At 41.1% G+C, this 20,114-nt stretch overlaps 1 protein-coding gene across 2 annotated transcripts in view; it reads left to right on the forward strand.

The window, feature by feature from the left end:
- MORC3 (MORC family CW-type zinc finger 3) overlaps positions 1–20,114 on the forward strand; it is a 69,246-nt gene that overhangs the window by 38,066 nt on the left and 11,066 nt on the right. For both annotated transcript variants that reach the window (XM_075911648.1, XM_075911658.1), the window contains 6 exons: positions 3,096–3,200; positions 3,360–3,482; positions 3,574–3,648; positions 4,552–4,594; positions 11,815–11,978; positions 13,169–14,000. In XM_075911648.1, coding sequence (XP_075767763.1) covers positions 3,096–3,200; positions 3,360–3,482; positions 3,574–3,648; positions 4,552–4,594; positions 11,815–11,978; positions 13,169–14,000 — 1,342 coding nt within the window. The remainder of the gene's footprint in view (positions 1–3,095; positions 3,201–3,359; positions 3,483–3,573; positions 3,649–4,551; positions 4,595–11,814; positions 11,979–13,168; positions 14,001–20,114) is intronic.

Below are 20,114 nucleotides of genomic sequence, written 5' to 3' on the forward strand. Positions count from 1 at the left end.
TAGACTGGCAAGCTTTTCCGCAAAGTGGAAAAACTTGCTAGCTGTCTACACTGGCCACTTGAATTTCTGCAGGAACACTGTCTTCCTACTACAGGCAGTCCCCGGGTTACGTACAAGATAGGGACTGTAGGTTTGTTCTTAAGTTGTATCTGTATGTAAGTCGGAACTGGCGTCCAGATTCAGCCGCTGCTGAAACTGACCGCCAGTTCTGACTTACATACAGATTCAATTTAAGAACCCCAAGCTTCCCCAAGTCAGCTGCTGCTGAAACTGATCAGCAGCTGATTCCAGGAAGCGTGGGGCAGAGCAACTCTGCCTGGGGCTTCCTGTAGTCAGCGCTGGTCAGTTTCAGCAGCGGCTGACTTGGGGACGCCTGGGGCAGAGCAGCTGGGGTACTGCTGGGTTGCTCCAGTAGCACCGCTCCTCGGCGCTACTGGACCAACCCAGCAGCACCCCAGCTGCTCTGCCCCAGGCGTCCTGATTCAGCCACTGCTGAAACTGACCAGCAGCGGCTGAATCAGGACCTGGGGCAGAGCAGCTAGGGTGCTGCCGGGTTGGTCCAGTAGTGCCCAGAAGGCGCTGCAGGACCAATTGGCAGCCCCAGCTGCTCTGCTCCAGGGTCCAAAACAAAAGCCTGGTCTGCTGTGGGGGGGGGGGCACACTAGCCGCGCCCCCCTCCTCCCCCCCCAGCAGACCAGGGATACGGGAGCAGAGGCGCAGCAGACCACAGGCAGGGGACTGAAGCGGCAGCAGCGGCGGTTCCCCGCACTTCTGAGACTTTGCTCTGGCTGCTGAGACTTTGCTTCTGAGACTTTGCTGCTGCCGCTTCAGTTGCGGTGCCTGTGGTCTGCTGGGGACCTCCCCAGCAGACCACAGGCACCGCAACTGAAGCGGCAGCAGCGGCGGGTTCCCGCGCTTCTGAGGCTTTGCTCTGGCAAAGCCTCAGAAGCGTGGGAACCCGCCCGGTGCCCCTGGTCTGCTGGAGACGGTCTCCAGCAGACATGGGGCACCGGAGCAGCTTACGAACGGGGCTTTCTCGCCCCGGAGCTCGCAGGTAGCAATCCGCTACCTCGACCTCCGGGGCGAGAAAGCCCCGTTCGTAAGTGCGGATCCAACATAAGTCGGATCCGCGTAAGTCGGGGACTGCCTGTATCTGAAATCAGTGCTTCTTGCGGAAATACTGTGCTGCTCCCGTTCGGGCAAAAGTCCTTTTTGAGCAAAGCTTTTACACAAAAGGGCCAGTGTAGATAGCTCAGATTTGTTTTGCGCAAAAAAGCCCCGATCGCGAAAAGTGCTTTTGCGGAAAAGCGTCCGTGCCAATCTAGACGCTCTTTTCTGCAAATGCTTTTAACGGAAAACTTTTCCCTTAAAAGCGTTTGCGGAAAATCATGCCAGTCTAGACGTAGCCATCATGTTTTGTCTCAAACTATTTTTGAAACATTCATTTACTCTTGTTTTTCTGACTTTGAATTTAAAGATCTAATCTCAAAATTTCTCAGTTGTGATCTTGCTGAGGATTGTGGCATGTCTAACTTAATGATTGACCAATAACAGGATCACTTGGAATTACTTAATCATAGATTAGTACAGCAATACACAAAATAGAATAAATACATGACCACCCTACACATAAGGTAAAGAACTACAGTGTCTCTCTTCACTGTAGTTAGTTTAAGAATAAAACTGTGCCTCCTGAGTTCCATAACTTCAGTTACTGAATAGGATTTTAGATACAGACTCCTCTTTATCAAAAATGTCTTCCCAGAACCTTGATGGGATTTTTCTTTAATATGTGTATTTTCTTAGTTTACCTAGTTTATGCATGAAAACATAATACAGGCAGTCCCCGGGTTACGTACAAGATAGGGACTGTAGGTTTGTTCTTAAGTTGAATTTGTATGTAAGTTGGAACTGGTACGTATTGTAGGGGAAACTCTAGCCAAACATTTCTCCAGAGCTCAGTTTTATTCTCCCACCTCTCACTTCCCTCAGTCCTTTATTCTCAAACTGAAGTGTCTGCTGAGAAGCCGCTCCGCGTCTCCCTGGTCTGCTGGGGAGTGGGGGCGCTAGCTTCGCGTCTCCCTGGTCTACTGGGGGGGAAGCAGCTAGTGCAGGGTTGCCTCACCCCATTTGTAAGTAGGGATCCGATGTAAGTCGGATCCATGTTACCCGGGGACTGCCTGTATTTTACAGCTGAGAGGACCAACATTCTTAAAGATCCCAGTGGATCCTTTTTCCCCGTTAAGCATTGTTCCCTGTTGATTGCACAATATGAAGCTTCTGCTGTAACAATCTTCCTCCTCATGAATCCATTTTTATATGTTTATGTAAGCATTATTAACTTTTAAAGTAAATTCCAAGAGAATGTGAATATTTGGAAGTGCATAGACACATAATTAACAGATTTAGATGCATTCTAATGCAGAAAATTCATGAGTAGGGTTACTTATAGGTCAAGGACCAGTATTCTGGGCCTTAGAACCCAAAACGCACTTTATCATAAAGATACTAAAGAATAGTTATATATGTAAATGAATCAATATACAAAAAGGACTAAGAGCACTAATATTCACAAATAAGTGCTAGCAAGACCACCAAATAGATTGCTTTAAATTATTTTTAATAGCTATGTTGCCTTATCTTTCTCCATTCTTTTGTACCAAAGCCTAATTTTTCTACTGCTGCTATTTCTATGGACTATAATTATGATTTGGACTAAACTTTCACAGCCACTGTGTTTACCCAAGATTCTTCATACCTAAACAGACTCCTTCTTCCCACAGACCATCATGTTACTTAATGTTCATTTTGTTTCTTCTCTGAAAGTCATTTGTAAATTGGGTTTGAGGAACCCATATTTCATTACTGTTGCAAGAGACTTGAACCAGCAATTTGCCCAAATGAAAGCCAGAAACGTATCACTGTTATTGACACACAAAGCTTCACAAGTCCAGTGCTTTAGTTTAAAATTAAATCTTTTATTTGAACAATTTTCTGCTAAAATTAAACTAACTTTTCTATGCAATTTGTAAATGTTTTCCTTGCTAATAAATACTTTACAAAATGTTTCTAATGAAGCACTATTTCTTTGTCAGACTTACAATAGCGGCATTGGGAGAAAAACTTAATGATTACTGGAATGAAATGAAGGCAAAGAAAAATGAAGAATATCCTCTAGATTTGCCAGTAGAGGATCTACAGTAAGTAAAATGTCTCTGAAGCTATAATGTAAAGGTCTAAAGGTCTTACTATTAGAACATGCATATCCCAGTTTCTCTACTCCTACCTGATATTGCAGAGGAGCATGCATGGGGGGGTGGGAGACATTTTCATATGAAAGTTTTGATGTTTCTTTACAGAAAACGACCTGATCAGACATGGGTTCAATGTGATTCTTGTTTGAAATGGCGGAAGCTTCCAGATGGGATAGATCGCTTGCCAGATAAGTGGTACTGTTCGCTGAATCCTGATCCACAATTCAGGTAAAGTGGGATCTGGAGATAAATAGATGCTATTACATGTTTTACTGATCTCAGTGGATTGAGTGCCATTTATCTCACTACTGTTAATCAGGAATTGCAGTGTACCAGAAGAGCCTGAAGATGATGACCTAATACATCCAACGTATGAGAAAACATATAAGAAAAAGTGAGTACCACATTTTTGTGTAAAAAGATGTACCTATTATGGAATAGACAGGGCTTGCCGAACCGCGGCAAGATCGCCCGAACCTGGCTCTTCCAGGTTGTAGTCTACTCGCCACGGGCGAGTAGATTGCATTATTTGTCGAGCCCTGGGAATAGAAATATGAGAAGTAAAACAGACACAAGTGTTAATTTACCTAATGTTTTGGGGATATTACCAAGTTGAAAACCAGTGTAAGGGAATGGTACTACATTGTCTGCGTCAGTCCTTGCCAAAAGTAGAGATTCTAGATAGTGGACATTTATAACATTCTCAAATTGCTGTGTGGACTACTGGTGTCATTTTTAGTTTTGACTGCTGATCACATAATGCTCTTTCTTCTTGCTAAATTAATACATATTTAGCTTTCCATGTAAATGTTCTCGGAGTAACATTATTGGACCAATTACTGGCATTGGCTCGGGTATTAAAATTGTAGTGGGGGTTGGGGGAAGGGTGAGCTACCCAATTAATGGGAAGATGAGACACTACAATGTGATGCAGGCTATGTAAATGCAGTTTTTTGTAATCATCTCTCCTACACAAGTAATTTGAGCATGAACAGGACCTTAATTGATAGTTCAGGAAGTCTGTTTTGAGTACTGATGAAAGGGTTATCTTAAAAAGGATTATTTTCAGAGGTCAAATCTGAGAAGTAATTGAGATTATACTAATTTTAACTCAATAGTTTTCATGGTTACATTATAGTCAATAATTCAGCATGTTAGTGAAAACCATTGTCCATTCTTTTCATCTTTGAAAGGTGAGGAGTTTTGTATTTGTTTTTTAAGGTAGAAATAAGTTGATTATTTTTTTTACAGTGATTTATATTTTGATTTAAACTTTTTCTTCCCCTAATATATAAAGAGACAGGGAAAAACTAAGGAGGCGACTGGAGTACAACCAACAGGTAACTGTCTCTCTCTATCTTGATTTGCTCTTGAATTTGGTAGTTTCAACTGTAAATGTACCTGAATGATATTTTTTTTTCCCCCTGGGTATAATTCTACAATTCATGAATATGTATACAATATATTGCGCTGCAGCTTCTAATGTACATTAAGAAAAGCTGTAATTTCAGAACTCTGTATGACACTTCAGAGGATACTTTTTCCACCAGACAGTTTTTGTTTTGTGAAAGGCTATATTTAATATGTTAGAAGTAAGAATTTTTAAAAATTGTCAGTCCTGAAAATTCAATCTTAGATATGTATCAGCAATAAAGGCTCTGTAGGCCAAATTCTGTCTTTATGCATAGACAACCTTATTTTCAGTGGAGTTTTAACCTATAACAACTATTTGCAGAATTTGTCCTATATTTCAGTCTTAATCAACTTGAAATATTAACAGGTGGAAAAAATGAAGGCTCTTTGGCATAACTATGGTAAACTACAACCTTAATCAATGAGAACTAAAAACATATGAAAACGTGTGTGTGTGTGTGTGTGTGTGTGTGTGTGTGTGTGTAATATATACCAGATAATCTTTTTATTTTAGTGACAAATTTTGGTATGCATTTTTGTGCAAGAACACTGTTGGTGTACATATATTATGACATGTTCTTAAAATAGCATGCATGTCACTCTTTGAAAGTCTGGTACATGAGGAGCAGATACATTCAGTAAAAACATACCAGTTTCATAGTCATCTTTTGGGAGCAGAATTCAAAGTTCAGTGGTAAAGTAGCAAAGTAGTAAAATATACTTTCTAAAGTAATTTTACCAATGTAAATAGAACTGTTTTAAATATTGAAGTTACTGGAGAATATATTAAAACAAACATAGCTTTCTTAAAATAACAATATGCTTAATAGGCAGATCATAAAAGCATAGGACTGAAATGAAGACCTCTTGATGTACTGGTCTAATCTTCTGCACTCAAGGTAGAATTAAATATTATCTAGAGCAGGGGTTCTCATCTCATGGCCTGTCTCAGTGCACAGATGTGACCGATGATATCCTTGCTGCCATATAGGGGTGTGTGAGGAAAGAATAAGTATATTGCTGCGGCCCACACACACAGCTGCATATATGGCCCCGATCTAGACCAGTGTTTCTCAACCTTTATATAAAAAAAAAGTACCCCCTTTAATAATTAGGTACTGGAGGGCTTGTTTTTTTTTTTTAGTTTTCAGACACACAACATTTCTTTTTATTCCTTTGCAACACATTTGTTTAAACAACTCAACCGTTGCCAAGCAGGTAGTGACATTTTTGGGTGTAAAAAGTAGAAAAATAATAAAGTGCTGTAAAACTTAAAACAAAAATTTCAGTTGATGTACCCCCCAGACTTCTCTTCAGTATCTCTAAGAGTACTCATACCACTGGTTGAGAAACACTGATCTAGATTAGTGTTTCTCAAAGTGGGCTCCGTGAGACATCTCCAGGGGCTCCGTGAGGTTGACAAACTGGAAACTTAGATAGGTACAACACATACAATCAGTGGACCGCTGGGGCTCTGCATAAGTTTTTACACGTGTAAAGGGCTCCAGAGCCCCAAAAGTTTGAGAACCACTGATCTAGACTATCCCTGACAGATGTTTGTCTAACTTTCCAGTGATGGAGATTCCACAGGTGCCCTAGGCAATTTATTTCAGCGTTCAACTAATCTGACAGGAATCTTTTCCTAATGTCTAACCTAAATGGTCTTACTGCAATTTAAGCCTGTTGTTTCTTGTCCTTCCTCCAGGGTTAAGGAAAATATTTTTTCTCCCTCTTTGTAACAGTCTTTTGAGTACTTGCAAATTATGTACTCTCACAGTCATTTCTCTTTTCCAGACTAAACACACCCAACTTTTTCAATCTTCCCACATAGGTCATGTTTTCTAGACTGTAATCCATTTTTGTTGTTCTCATTGACTGTAAGGTCAGAATGACCAATCTTCTAGTCCAGTGTTTCTCAGCCAGTGGTACGAGAAACCTTAGGGGGTACTCAGCGAATTCTGGGGGGGAGGGGGGGGGAGGGTACGGCAACACAACCGAAATTTGTAGATAACTGAATCTTTAAGTTTTACAGCGCTTTATTATTTTTGTACTTTTTACACCCCAAAAATTTCACCACCCGCTTTGCTACGATTAAGTTGTTTAAACAAATGTATTGCAAAGATAGAAAAATGTGTGAGAACTGTAGATACTGGGGGTAATTTTTTTTAAGGGATACTTTATGTAAAAAAAGGTTGAGAAACTCTGTTCCAGTCTGACCAGAACATTACAGGCCTCAAATCTGACCTCCTTCCCCTCCCCCACCTAGGAAAAAATTTTCTGTAGTAACTGAGCCTTTTTCATCTAGTGTCCCATTACCGGCCATTGAAGTTACCTGACTGCTTGCAGCAAATTTCAGCTGCTGTCATAAGTCACTGTGGTGTCCTGCTCCATATACAGTGATAACCGTTTGGCCGCGTGCCTGTTTGTTCCTCTTGTGTTGTGTTGATTTCTGACAAGTAGTCAACACAGCAGATGCAGAGGGTCTCCAAAGACCACAAAATCAGATAAGGATTAGAGGTGCCCAGCCAGGCTTATTGTCAGTGATAAGACAGTGATAATTGTCAGGCTCTACTGAACCACTCTGTGTATGTATCCCCTGAAAATGGACTAGCTCAGTCAGTGGGAGATTCCATTGCCCCCTTGGTCAGAAAAAGACAGCCTTTCCAAGTCACGACTTTATATATAGGTACAAACAAGTTACACATCACTCCTGATGTATCTGGTTGTTACCGTCTGACAATACCTAGATACCACCTATCAACGTGCATCTGGTGGTTCAATTAGAACATCTCAATTCATCATGCTATCATTTTAGACCCTTTCCTGAACCTGGGTCAGTATGTCCCTGTTCTCTGTAGAGAGTGGTTATTAAGGTCCTTTTTAACAAGCTGTTAACTTCATTCTTGGATGTGCTTTCAACCTGTGTCCAGTACCAATTACTGTTTTGTAGCTGGTACCTAGTACGAATTACAGGCAGTCCCCGGGTTACATACAAGATGTCCCTGGTCTGCTCGGGTGTCCCTGGTCTGCTGGGGGGGTCCAGCGGCTTTGCTGGACCCCCCCACCCCCAGCAGACCAGGGAGACGGGAAGAAGTGGCGACTAGCTGCCCGTGAGTTCCGGGGCGAGAAAAGCCCCATTCGTAAGTGCGGATCCGCGTAAGTCGGGGACTGCCTGTACTGTTTAACACCTGTGCCTATTTCCAATTAGTGTTTTACACTATTATCCCTGTTCATGCCAAATTCTGTGAGCAGGGCACATGCCTCTTGCTCACAGCTTGGCTTAGCTTTATATTAGCAACTCTTGACCATTGTGGCCTATGCCTCACACCAGGCCTGTGATTCATGGGCTTATGTTTCTGGCCCTTCTCTTACTACATATAGCTACATGCCCATTGTGGGCAGTCTCCTCATACCATCCCTTCTGTAAACTTATCAAACTCAGTTTTGAAATCAATCAGTCAAGGATTTCTCCCTCTGCCCTCATTCCTGACCCTCCCTTCATTCCCCACTCCCCCCCCCCCCCCCCCCGGAAGGTTAAGAACTTCACTGCTGTGAGTAGAGACCTTTGTTTAATTTCAAGCCTGAAATTGATAGCCAGTTTATAACCTTTTCTCTTCTTTGGGCATTCTCCAGTTTTTCCAGAAATGTGGTGCCCGGAACTGGACATCATGCTTCAGTTGAGGTCTTATTGGCACAGAATAGAATGGAAAAAATACTTTCTCTTAGAACCTTCCTGCTAATACATCCCAAAATGCTTGCTTTTTTTACAACATTGAGGATTATTTGTCGTGTGGTTGGATCTAAAATAAATTGAAGGGAAACCAGGACACTCCAGGAAGACTTAACCACTTATTTATTGCAAGCTTTGAGCAGTTAATATAGGGGTTTAAATTTCACAAGCCTTAAACAATTACTATACAATTTAAACATTAAATACTATAAATTCTAAAGCAATTAATACAGTGCAAAGCAATGCAAAAGCAATTAATAGAAGGATATAATACAATAATTAAGCCTAGTTCACTTACACTTCACTGGTATGCTACCTACAGTACCAGGCAGAAGGTTGTGGTCCCTTTGATTCCTACCCATCGGAATGCCATGTACTGCTGTAGCCGGTATGAAGGGTCTATTTACTTATAGTTACATGGAGCAGGACCTGAGAGTCAATCTTGCTCATCACTCCCAAAGATTCTTCTTACTAAGCCCATTTTATACCGAAGTGAAAAGAGGTCATTCTGATAATATTTACCAGTTATTATGTATTATATATGATACCTAAAATGCCCAATACCCTTTTTGGTAGACATCCTGCTACTCAGGATGTTGCAAAAACTATGTGCATAGTTAACAGTTGTATGACTGCATCTGTAATTTTTGCTTATCAGAAATAGAAATGCCAGTACAAGGTTGCTTGTTGTGTGTTCTTGATGTGGTCTCCCATACCGTGCTTAATCTACATTATTCTGCAAAACGTTCCTGCCTCTCAAAGCTTCCCCAACCTTGCCTGGACTTGAGACGGTGAAACAGAACATAAACCAATTACAGTAACTTTTCCTGCATTTATACTAGAAATGGTTTTTTAGCTACTACACAGTAGTTATTGAACAGCTTTTTTTCTTTACTAGCACCAAAGTTTCAACCATACCATGCAATTTGGAGACTATTACCCCAAAATGAATTCACATGCTGGCAACTCTAACATTGCAGCAGCACATAATTGTGTCCCAGGTGCAAAAAATAGTACAAGTTGGGGGCTTTCCAGATATTGCATTTCCTCTTGCAGTAGAAGGAAAACATTCTCTCTCTTCTCCTCTCCCCCACCCCAATACCACCACCACACACCCCATACGAGTTTGTGGTTTAACATTTATATCCAGGGAATTGTTCCTTAATTTTTTAAAAAACATTACACCAACTGTTATGTATCTTGTACCAAACATTGGCTTGTCTGTGGTAAGAGGGCAGGTTTTCTTGCTCCTTATGACTTAGGGCCGCTTTTACTTGTATAGTGCACATTCCCCCCAATACACGCTCTTAGCGCACGTTGACTTAATTTCATATTTGCTTAAAAGCAATTAGAAGGTTGTGTATATTAATGCGTTACTTGCTTCGCTTATACAGGCAGTCCCCGGGTTACGTACAAGATAGGGACTGTAGGTTTGTTCTTAAGTTGAATCTGTATGTAAGTCGGAACTGGCATCCAGATTCAGCCGCTGCTGAAACTGATTAGTTTCAACAGCGGCTGAATCTGGACGCCAGTTCTGACTTACATACAGATTCAACTTAAGAACCCCAGGCATCCCCAAGTCAGCTGCTGCTGAAACTGATCAGCGGCTGATTCCAGGAAGCCTGGGGCAGGGGCTTCCTGTAGTCAGCCACTGGTCAGTTTCAGCAGCGGCTGACTTGGGGACGCCTGGGGCAGAGCAGCTGGGGTGCTGCCAAGTTGGTCCAGCAGCGCCAAGGAGCGGTGATGCAGGACCAACCGGCAGCGCCCCACCTGCTCTACCACAGGCCCGGGGCTTTGCTCCACGTCTCCCTGGTCTGCTGGGGGGGAAGGGGGGGCCACTAGCTGCGCCCCCCCCCCCAGCAGACCAGAGACACGGGGAGCAAAGCCGCAGCGGTGGCGGGGTGCCTCAGAGGCACGGGACCCCTCCGCCTCCCGGCTTTGCTCTAGGTGTCCCTGGTCTGCTGGAGACGGTCCCCAGCAGACCAGAGGCACCGGGAGCAAAGCGGCAGCGGCGGCCAAGTCCCGCGCCTCTGAGGCTTTGCTCTGGCAAAGCCTCAGAGGCACGGGACCCCTCCGTCTCTCCGGCTATGCTCCAGGTGTCCCTGGTCTGCTGGAGACAGTCCCTAGCAGACCAGGGGCACTCGGAGCAGCTTTTCTCGCCCCGGAGGTTGAGGTGGTGGGACTGCTGCGCTCTGGGCGGTCCTGCTGCCTGCGAGCTCCGGGGCGAGAGAGCCCCATTCGTAAGTGCGGATCCGACATAAGTCGGATCCGCGTAACTCGGGGACTGCCTGTACAGTAAACTTCCAGTGATCTGGCACCTTTAGGACCCAGGGGGTGCCGGATTATCAGATATGCTGGACTATCGGAAGGGGGGGCCATGAGGGATCTGGGGTGGAGTGGGGGCATGCGCCCCTTGGCGCTATGGGATCAACCTGGCAGCACTCCAGCTGCTCTGCCCCGGGCAACCCCAAGTCAGCTGCTCCTGAAACTGACCAGCGGCTGACTCGGGGAAGCCAGGAGCAGAGCAGCTCCAGTTGTCTGGCTGCCCAGAGCACTTTCGGGTTCCAGATGCTGCCGGACCATCAGGAGTGCCGGACCATTGGAGTTTTACTGTACTACTTTTCTGATATCTATTGCTTAAGAGCTTGATCATGTTTCCTCAGCATCTTGTTAGCAATGTAGGGATTTCAAATAGTCTAGTTTCCATGCCCATCCTATTAAGTTTTTCTGTCGTTGTTCCTTCTTAACAGTCTTACGTATTTTAATACATATATTTTGTCTAGTAAGTCCTTTTAAGTATTTAAGAATATTTTACCTTTTAATAAGCATAGTTCTTTACAGTAATTGCAGACTGGTAAAACTTAAGACACATGCAAAGATGTTCAGTTGTTTATATTTCCTTAACTTGTCTTAACCATAAACCATTTGAACCTTTACCAGTCTAGACCATCTTAATCTCTTTTTCATTTCTGAAATGTCACCATATAGTTTTAATCCCTTAATATATATATTTTACAGCAGTTAAACAGAACTTTTGGATAGGATTTCAATGGTGTGATGTTTTATAGTGTCTTTGAATGGGCATTGCACTATTCAAAAGAGCTCAAGTACCCATAAATATAATATATGTTGAGAGCAGAATATGATGGCACTTTGAATAAGTTTTTTGGTCATTGGGCTACAACAGTCTCCTTGGAGTTGTCTGGTCTAATGGGACACAGGGTTTCAATCTGCTCAGTATGACCATCCTGCCAAATGAGGCAGGTTTCAAATGTGAGGATGGTCCTGGTATGGGACACAGTATAATCTTCAGTAACAGGTACAGAGTTGTCAAAATTGCATTTCAAGTATTCCTTCCTATCTTCAAGGCATCTATTACTTCTGTCCTTAGCCTAATAAAATACTCCTTTTTTACAGGTTTATAATGAAATGTATTTAAAAACGCCTTCTGTTTCTTCAATCAAAAATGCATTGTCATCTGTGACCAGAAAGGAGGGTGCACAGTTAACAGATGCCTCAAACACTTCTGTAAACATTTCAAATAGATTAGTATCTTCATCTCATTTGGATCCTGAAAACAGGTTTGTGAATATGTGCAAAGTGGATTTCCTTTAATCTCAGTAATAAATAATTTACAAATAGAAATTATGGTGTTTGTAGTATGTCAGTTGGCAGGCTGTCACAGCCTTAACAGTGATTGTTATCTGTGGTATTACGATAGCTCTCAGACTATGCATTTTGCAGAATGAAAGCAAATGTAGGAAGCATTTCACTAACAAGAAGGAAGATTGATTACCCATTTCTCTTAGGGTAAGTCTAGACTAGGGGTAAGTCCCTGCTTCTAGAGAACACATCTGCTCTTCCGGGGAAAAAAAAAGCAGAAGAGCAAATGCGGTCTTTCAGAAGCCCTGTCTTCCTCATTCCGTGGGATCTTCAGAGATTTTTTTTTTCTGAAATTTTGGTCCAGTGTAGATGGGCCAGACTTGGAAAAACCTCTTCCCAAAAAGAAAAAGGTACGCAAATTGCAGAACACATTTTGCATAACTTTTTCCAAAAAAAAGTTGTAGTCTAGACATAGCCTTATTGAGGAAAGACTGCTTTGAGTTAGCCTGTCTTTCCAGTATGATTTTCTCCAGAAGCATCCATTGCAGGCAACTTTTTATAATGTTGTTACCCTTGACCAAAGCTGCTTAGTAAGTTTCAGAATATTGTGTGAAAACAAGTCAGTTGCTAGGTTACTATAAAAATGGTTGACTTATACATTCATTTATTTTATATGCACCCTGACTAGCGTAGCTTTTCATTAACATTTTTTCTAGTCAGAAGATGCCTTGTATCTGAATGGAACAGATGTCAGTATCGCCTTTCTTTTGACTTGGCCTGTCTCTCCTAAACTCTGATACTGAATTAGATAACTAAAGATGTTACTTCCATTTTCCCAAATAGTCTTGGATGAATCCTTCTGAGTTGGTTCAGCCATGATACCTATTCTCTCCTAATGTTAACTCTTTTATTCACTGTGTGTAGTGTCCATTCACTCAATGTCCAGTTTTCAGGAGCACTCAAATGTAGTATTTAAAACTCCTATAGTTGACCTAAAAATTTAGAAATTTAAAAAGTGCAGGTATTTAGAATCACCAGTGCAGTTTAGCAAGTGTACTTTTATTTTCATAACCACTGTTCTCACAGTTAGGGAAAAAAGAAATTATTTTGAATAATGTAAGTGGTTTACAATAGCTGATTTTTTTTTCTCTTCTCTCCCAACCCACAGCCTTAAACGGAAGACTTCTGGTTGTTCAACACCTATTACTTTAAAAACACCACGATTAAATAACCACTCATTTGACAATCACACAGATGATGATGATGAGGATGTCATCATCTTAGAGGAGAGTAGTACTCCAAAGCCTGCAGCAGACTGTGATGTTGCAATAGTGAAAACTGAACATATTAACGTGGAACAGGGTAGCATGCAGAAAGAACCTTGTAGTGCAGCTAGTTCAGAAGCTAAATATGAGCAGTGGACTGCATCAACCCAAACTGAAATCCCAAGTTTAGTTGTTAAAAAGGAAGAAGATGATCATATAGATATGCAGTTACCCACGTCAACTTTGGAAACAAGTCAACAAGAAATCAGTAATGCCTCTGAGATGTCTTCTGTGGATTCTGGCATCAGATTAAATGAACTAAGAAATCGACTACAAGTAGCAAACACAGAAAAAGAAAACTACCAAAAACAGTGTGAAACCTTAGCCAAACAGATGAAAATACTAGAGCAGAAGATACTAGAAATGAATGATAAATATGTGAAAAAGGAAATGTGTCATCAGTCAACTGAGACTAGTATTACGTTCCCAGATGACAGACTTGAAAATGTTCTAGAGAAAAGTCCAGAAGAAGTAGCTATTTTATATGAGCAAGCCTTAAAAGAAATAGAAAAGCTAAAGGAACAGTGTAGTATTCTGCAGAACTTAAAAACTGAATGTAACAGATGTGCTAACAATGAAAATAAAAATGAGGTAGATGAAATTGCTGTGCAACTTGATGATGTCTTCAGACAACTGGACAAATGCAAAACTGAGAGAGACCAATATAAAAGTGAGGTATGTTTAGTAATTTGGCTTATTGCAATGTGAAGCAAATATACAGGGGACTCTTTTAAAAAGCTATCACAAAATTCATCTGGACAGCTTCCTATGGCATCTGTAGGGCTCCATATGAGCTAAGGAAGTAGCCCATTGAATACACTAGAGACTAAGGGTCAAAATTTGTGGATGTGATTGCGAATACAAATTATAATTATCCAGATGCAAATTAGTTAGTTGTAAACAATTTAGGATTATCTCACTAATGGATATCTCCTGTGCACAAGCTAAATCTTGATTGCTGTAAATTGCTAAGTCTGTGAATACCTTTTCATTAATTTTTAGAATACTGTTACTGCTATTCCAGAAATTCCAATATGAATATTTTGTCAAATTGTTAAATTAGCATAGCAATTCTAGTAAGTAAATTTATCCTGCATTGTGTTCAAGTAGCACAACTAATAACGGCCAGAAAAGGTACCAAGAATTGAACTGGCATAGATTTAATTTCTTTTTTTTAGAAATGATGCCCCCGGAATAAGTTTGAGGCAGCCCGATAGACAAATGTACGGAAATAGGGATGTAAGCCACTAGTTGACTATTCGAAAAACAAAAGCTTATTGGATAGTCGACTAGTCCTGCAACTATTTGCTCCCCCTCCGTCCTGTCTTTCTTGCTTGCATGCATGCTTATGTGCACTAGACTTGAGAAAGGTCTGGGTTTTGCATTTTAGAGATCCGCACTGTGGTCAGGACCATCCAGGCTCCCCTACAACATTTAGCTTGTGATCCACTACAGTATGCTTTCCTAATCATTTATTTCACGCACATTTTGAATGTGTGTAACTAATTATTCCTTCCTAAGAGGAGTACTTTGCATTTGTCCAATTTCATTCTGTTTTTCAGACCATTTCTCCAGTTTGTCCCAATCATTTTGGATTTTAGTTCTGTCCTTTCAAAGCATATACAATGTAGTAGAATGTATAGCCTGTTGTTCATAACTGAAGGAAGAAGAAAAAGGAGGGAGTCAGTGCAGCCCCAAAAGTGAGAAAAGGCTCCCAGCTTTACAAATACAGCAATTTCCTGAAGTCACCTGGACAAACATTATTGGAATAAGTTTAGGCTTGCTGTATTAAGTTTAGAGGTTATTGTGAGCTAGAGATTGGTATAATTTCATGGGGGCAGGAGACAACAGCCTTCCAGAAGCTAGTAATAGGTGGGGTGATTAGGTAAATTAATACAGGTTGTAAGAAGCCAATTCCTGGCTCATGTCCAGTCCCAGATGCTGCACCTCTGCTTTTTAAATGTAAGAGACTATTGGCTTTTAATACATTTAAAAATCAGAAGTGCGGGCAAGGGCATGCCCTGGTGTAATCTAGGGATCAGGTGTCCCAACTTGTTCTAGGTCCCACCCACACACTTTACGTGTAAAAAGGCTGAAGTGCCCCGAGGAGAGACAGTACAAGCTGGGAATCAGCTGTCCTGACTTGCAGTGTGTTCCCCTCTACCCTTCCTCCGCAGCACCTCAGCCTTTTCAATATATTAAGAGCCTAATGGCCCTTAATATATTTAAAAGGCAGAACTGCAGCAGAGTTCGTTCCCGGGGCTGGGAGCTAATCCTGCTGTGGCTCTCCTGGTTATTAACTAATCGACTAGTTGATGGGAAATCCATCTACTAGTCAATTAGTTGATTACACTAAATTTAACATCCCTATACAGGGCTTCATTTGCTTTTGGTTAATTCGTTATTTGTTTTTGTGAATAAATAATGGTGTCTTTGGCTTCTTTACTACTTTTTTCACATATACATGTGGTTAGAAGTTACCCTGTAATATTCATTATTTCCAGTCCATGGCATAGGTTTGTTAAGATTGTATGTAGTTCAGTCTTTTTTCATTCAAATGTCTTTTGACGACAGTCTTTCCATGTCCTTTCTCGCTGTTCTTTGACCTATGCTTTCTTGCTGTCACTGACAGTCCTAGATTAATCTTCCCCTAGTTCAGTCCATATGCATTGTTTAAATTAGGGATGTTAAATTTTGACTAATCGAATAGTCGATGCAATTTGCATCGACTGTTCGATTAGTCGATAGGGCACCCTAGGACTGTTGCTAGACTTGAAAGGAGAGAGCCCTGTGGGAACACAGGGCCAGCAAATCAGTCCCATGCTCCCCGTGGTGTTTTAAAGCGGCAGAGCTGTGTGGAGCCTGGGGTCAGGTGGAGGCTCCCCTGTTGACACTGGGATCCATGTAGCATTGCCACTTTGAAATGCTGCAGGGAGCCTAGGATCAGTCCCCACTGATCCTGGGCTCCATGTGGCACTGCTGCTTTGAAATGCCATGTGCAGCCTGGGGAAACACCAGTTGGCTCTGGGCTGCACACGGTGTTTCCACTGGCCCCAAGCTCTATGTGGCACTGCTGCTTTGAAGTACTCCTTCTCCTCTTCCCCTCGCCCCTCAGGCTGACTCTTTCTGATAGAGACAGCAAGGGGTGGGGGGAAGTGACTGGTTGACTCGCTATCCAATAAGCATTTAAATCAGAGCTGACTAGGAGAGTCATGCAGAGAACGTTTTTTTCCCTTTCGGTTTAATTTAATTACAACTTCCCCAGTACTTCTACTGTTTTTTTTTTCCATTGCCATATATGCACACCGGGGAGTTCTTTTGAGTTCTCCAGATCTTGGTCTAATGGCATGAAATACGCTTCCCAAGTATACAGATTCTTTCCTATTCAGCTTCTCTCCAGACACTCCAGTCAACAGCTCTTCTGCCACTCTTCCTTACTTGCATAATTGCAGTATTTTTTGTTAACCTTCAAATCATGATCTTCAAACACATCTGCCTACTCTGATGCTGTATTTACCATTCGTTTTTGCTGTTAGCCAGAAGAGCCAGCTTATCAGCATAGATTACTTTTCTCTGTCTATGCGTTCAGTTCTCCTATTAACTCCTTCACAACTAAGATGAAGAAAAGTGGACTCAGTATGTTACTTTGTCTGACTCCCACTGTCTCTTCAGAACTCTCCAAAATTCCATTTATTGTTAGCATCTTAGTTCTTGACTCTCAATACAGCTTCTCTCATTGATTTCTGAAGTCTCGCACTTCAATTTCAATGTCAAGCAATTAATGCAGAATTAAGTCATAAGAAGATGAATAAAGATGAATAAATGCTACATAGCACTTAACCCTCCATTTATCTTTCAAACTTATGTCTAGTATTTCTTCCATTCCTAAAGTTCCTGTCTTCCTCTCCAATATTTTCCTCCATCTTTGACAAATGGTGTTTGGACCGTTTGCATCACCCTTATCCTTCCTGAGCAGTGTGCACTTCCCCTACGGTTGCCAGATGGTTTCAGCAAAAATACCGAACACACTAAACATGACATCACAATCTACATTATATCTTATTTAGAAAGACATTTATATTTTCTCATTTATATTTTTTTCAATTTGTTTCCCGAACAGAGAGCTCAAATACTGGACTGTCTGGTTCAAAACCGGACACCTGGCAACCCTAAATCCCCCATTCTTTTAAGGAGGATCCCAGCAAACACACAGTAATTTAAGAAGCCAGTATCTTCATTTGTGTTGATACTTGCAACAGTTATCTCCTCTTCATTAGCTTCTTACCATTCTTCATCTTATTCAGTGCTTTTTACCTACTGTATAATAGGCATGCTAGGTATTATATAATTGAATAGTTGTGTAACGGCATGAACTCTTAGCGGTTACATGACTATTGAAGAGTCCCAGGGGAAGGGCTGGCAGACAGTCGGCTCCCAGCGAGGCCCCTGTGCTTGTGCGCTGCTGCCTGTGTATCAGAGGCAGCAGCAAGGAGTGGCAGGGAGAGCCAGTCCACAAGGGGAGCCAGTTTGAAAACCAGTCTAGGCTTATCAGTTAATCATGTACTCGACTACCCAAATGCTATCAAACAAGAGAATTGCAACTTCAAGCATGTTCAGTAATTATGGATAAGCCTCAAAGGGTACTGATCACTGTAGAGATGTCAATGTGTAGTTGACTACATGATTAACTGATAAGCCTAGGCTGATTTTTTTTTCCATCTCTCTACTCCGTCTTTACAGCTAAACATCACACAATTCCTATCCTTCATGCAGAAAGATCTCATTTCATTGTTCCTCTTTTTGCCAAGCTAAAAACCAGTTTCTTAGCATCTTCGAGTTTTCTGTAATTCCTCTTCAGTCTCCGTTCTGATGTTAGCAATTGCCTTTTTGCCTATTATGTGTGCATTTACTTTTCATCATGACCTGCTTTCGCTAAATTGTTTAATTATTCTTGTACATCAGACTTCCATCACCGGCTAGTTATCCAAAATCACCCCATTTTCCATATTACCTTCACTTTATGAAATACTCTTTAAGCAAGTTTAATATTTTCTCCACTCACTTAACTGTCTTTGGTAAAGCATGAAAGCCTTCCATTACTGTTGGGCAAACTCTTTCTTCTCCCTTTTACATAACTCCCAGTGAAATTTCTTTCTCATCTTTATTTTTTTCTTATTGCTTAGGCTGTATATTTTTTAGCTATTAATACTTGTGATATGGAGTGAATATGTAGCAGAACAAACTTTTCCTTTAGCATTTTCATACTTCTCTTGTAAAATTATAGTCTACCTGGGCTTTGCTTTTCCAGTATAATATATATAGTGAATTTTTTTTCTAAATATTATTCACCACTGAAATCCCATTAAACACTACTCAACCCAGTTCTCTTATTTCTTTTACCAAATCCAAATTTAACCCCCACTCTTTCAATTGGGTTCCCTTCAGAAATATAATGCCGGTCACTAACAAGACATTGTGCTCATTCGTAATCACTAACTATGCCAGTTAATTTGTAAAGCTGCTCTTCTCTAAGTCATCTGGATTGTGGAGCACAGTTGGACATCAAATAATCCTGCTGTCAACCATGCTGTTTTCCTCTTCTGACTTTCCTTGTAGCATCAGTGACCTGAGCTGCTAATAGCTACCCCATTCATCGTCTTTTCTCAGCAAACCAAAACACTTTAAGATTATACTTCTGTAGTTTCCTGCAGATACATTGCATTTTTTTTCTTTCAAGCCATTGCCTCAACCACCTCTCTTGACCTACACCTACGTGAATGTATGTTCCAGATTGCTAGTCCCAGGACTTTGTCAATTTGTCTCTGTTCCCCAGAAAAGTGTCAAGTTTACATGGTTTTTAAATATTTGCATTCAAAGAACACACCAAGAAACTAGGAGCTAAGTTGTCCACTGATGATGGCTGCCCCAGTATGCTCACTCTACTTGGTTTTAATTAATTTTGCCGCCTTGATCAACTGCCATCCAAAGCTTCTGAGCCTCATCCACCCCATCTGGCATTTTATATGAGGAATAATATTTGGTTTTGGAGAGGAACAATTTAAAAATTGTACACAAACTTGCTCTAGTTCAATGTTTTTTTAGGTGTTATGGAATTTAATGTTGTAGGTGCTATAGAATTTGGCAATTTGTCTCCATCTTCAGAATGCTTTCACAGGAGAGTATCTATACTTGGCCAACTTTTTTTTTTTTTTTGCTCAGCAAGAATTAACTAAAACCAAGGAAGTGACTGCTAACTTAAAAAATTTGATGTTTTAAAAATTCTCACGGGATGGATAAAAAATTAGTTTATGAAAGATCAGTTCTTTAAATGTTACTAACTTTCTGTCTAGCAGTTTAATACTATAAATGTGGGGGGTGGTGATTGGATTTTTTCTTTAGCTCTTAATTGTTCTAGAATTTCAGATTTTTTGTAGATTGCTCCCTTGCATGTTTATGCTCATCTACACAAAGTGGTCAAGCCTCATAAACAGCCTTACTCTGAGAACACACGCTCAAATACAGAATTATTAGTAAATTTCCTATGCTATGTTTCCATTCAATACCACTTTCTTACATCTTGATCTTTCACAAGTAAAAACGCTGAAATGATTTAGCCAGTGAACACTCAATCTTCAGGGTTTGCAGCGTAAAGTCAAAGGGACTTGTGCTCCTAAATAAGTTTTGAAAATCCAACTGTTTGTCTAAGTTAGGTTTAAGTGCTTAACTTCAGGCTTTTACAGATGCCAAAATGTTTAGTATGTTCACTGATACGTAAATCTAACTTGTGAT

This window comes from Pelodiscus sinensis, chromosome 1 (assembly GCF_049634645.1).
Source record: "Pelodiscus sinensis isolate JC-2024 chromosome 1, ASM4963464v1, whole genome shotgun sequence".
In the NCBI taxonomy this organism is placed as follows: Eukaryota; Metazoa; Chordata; order Testudines; family Trionychidae; genus Pelodiscus; species Pelodiscus sinensis.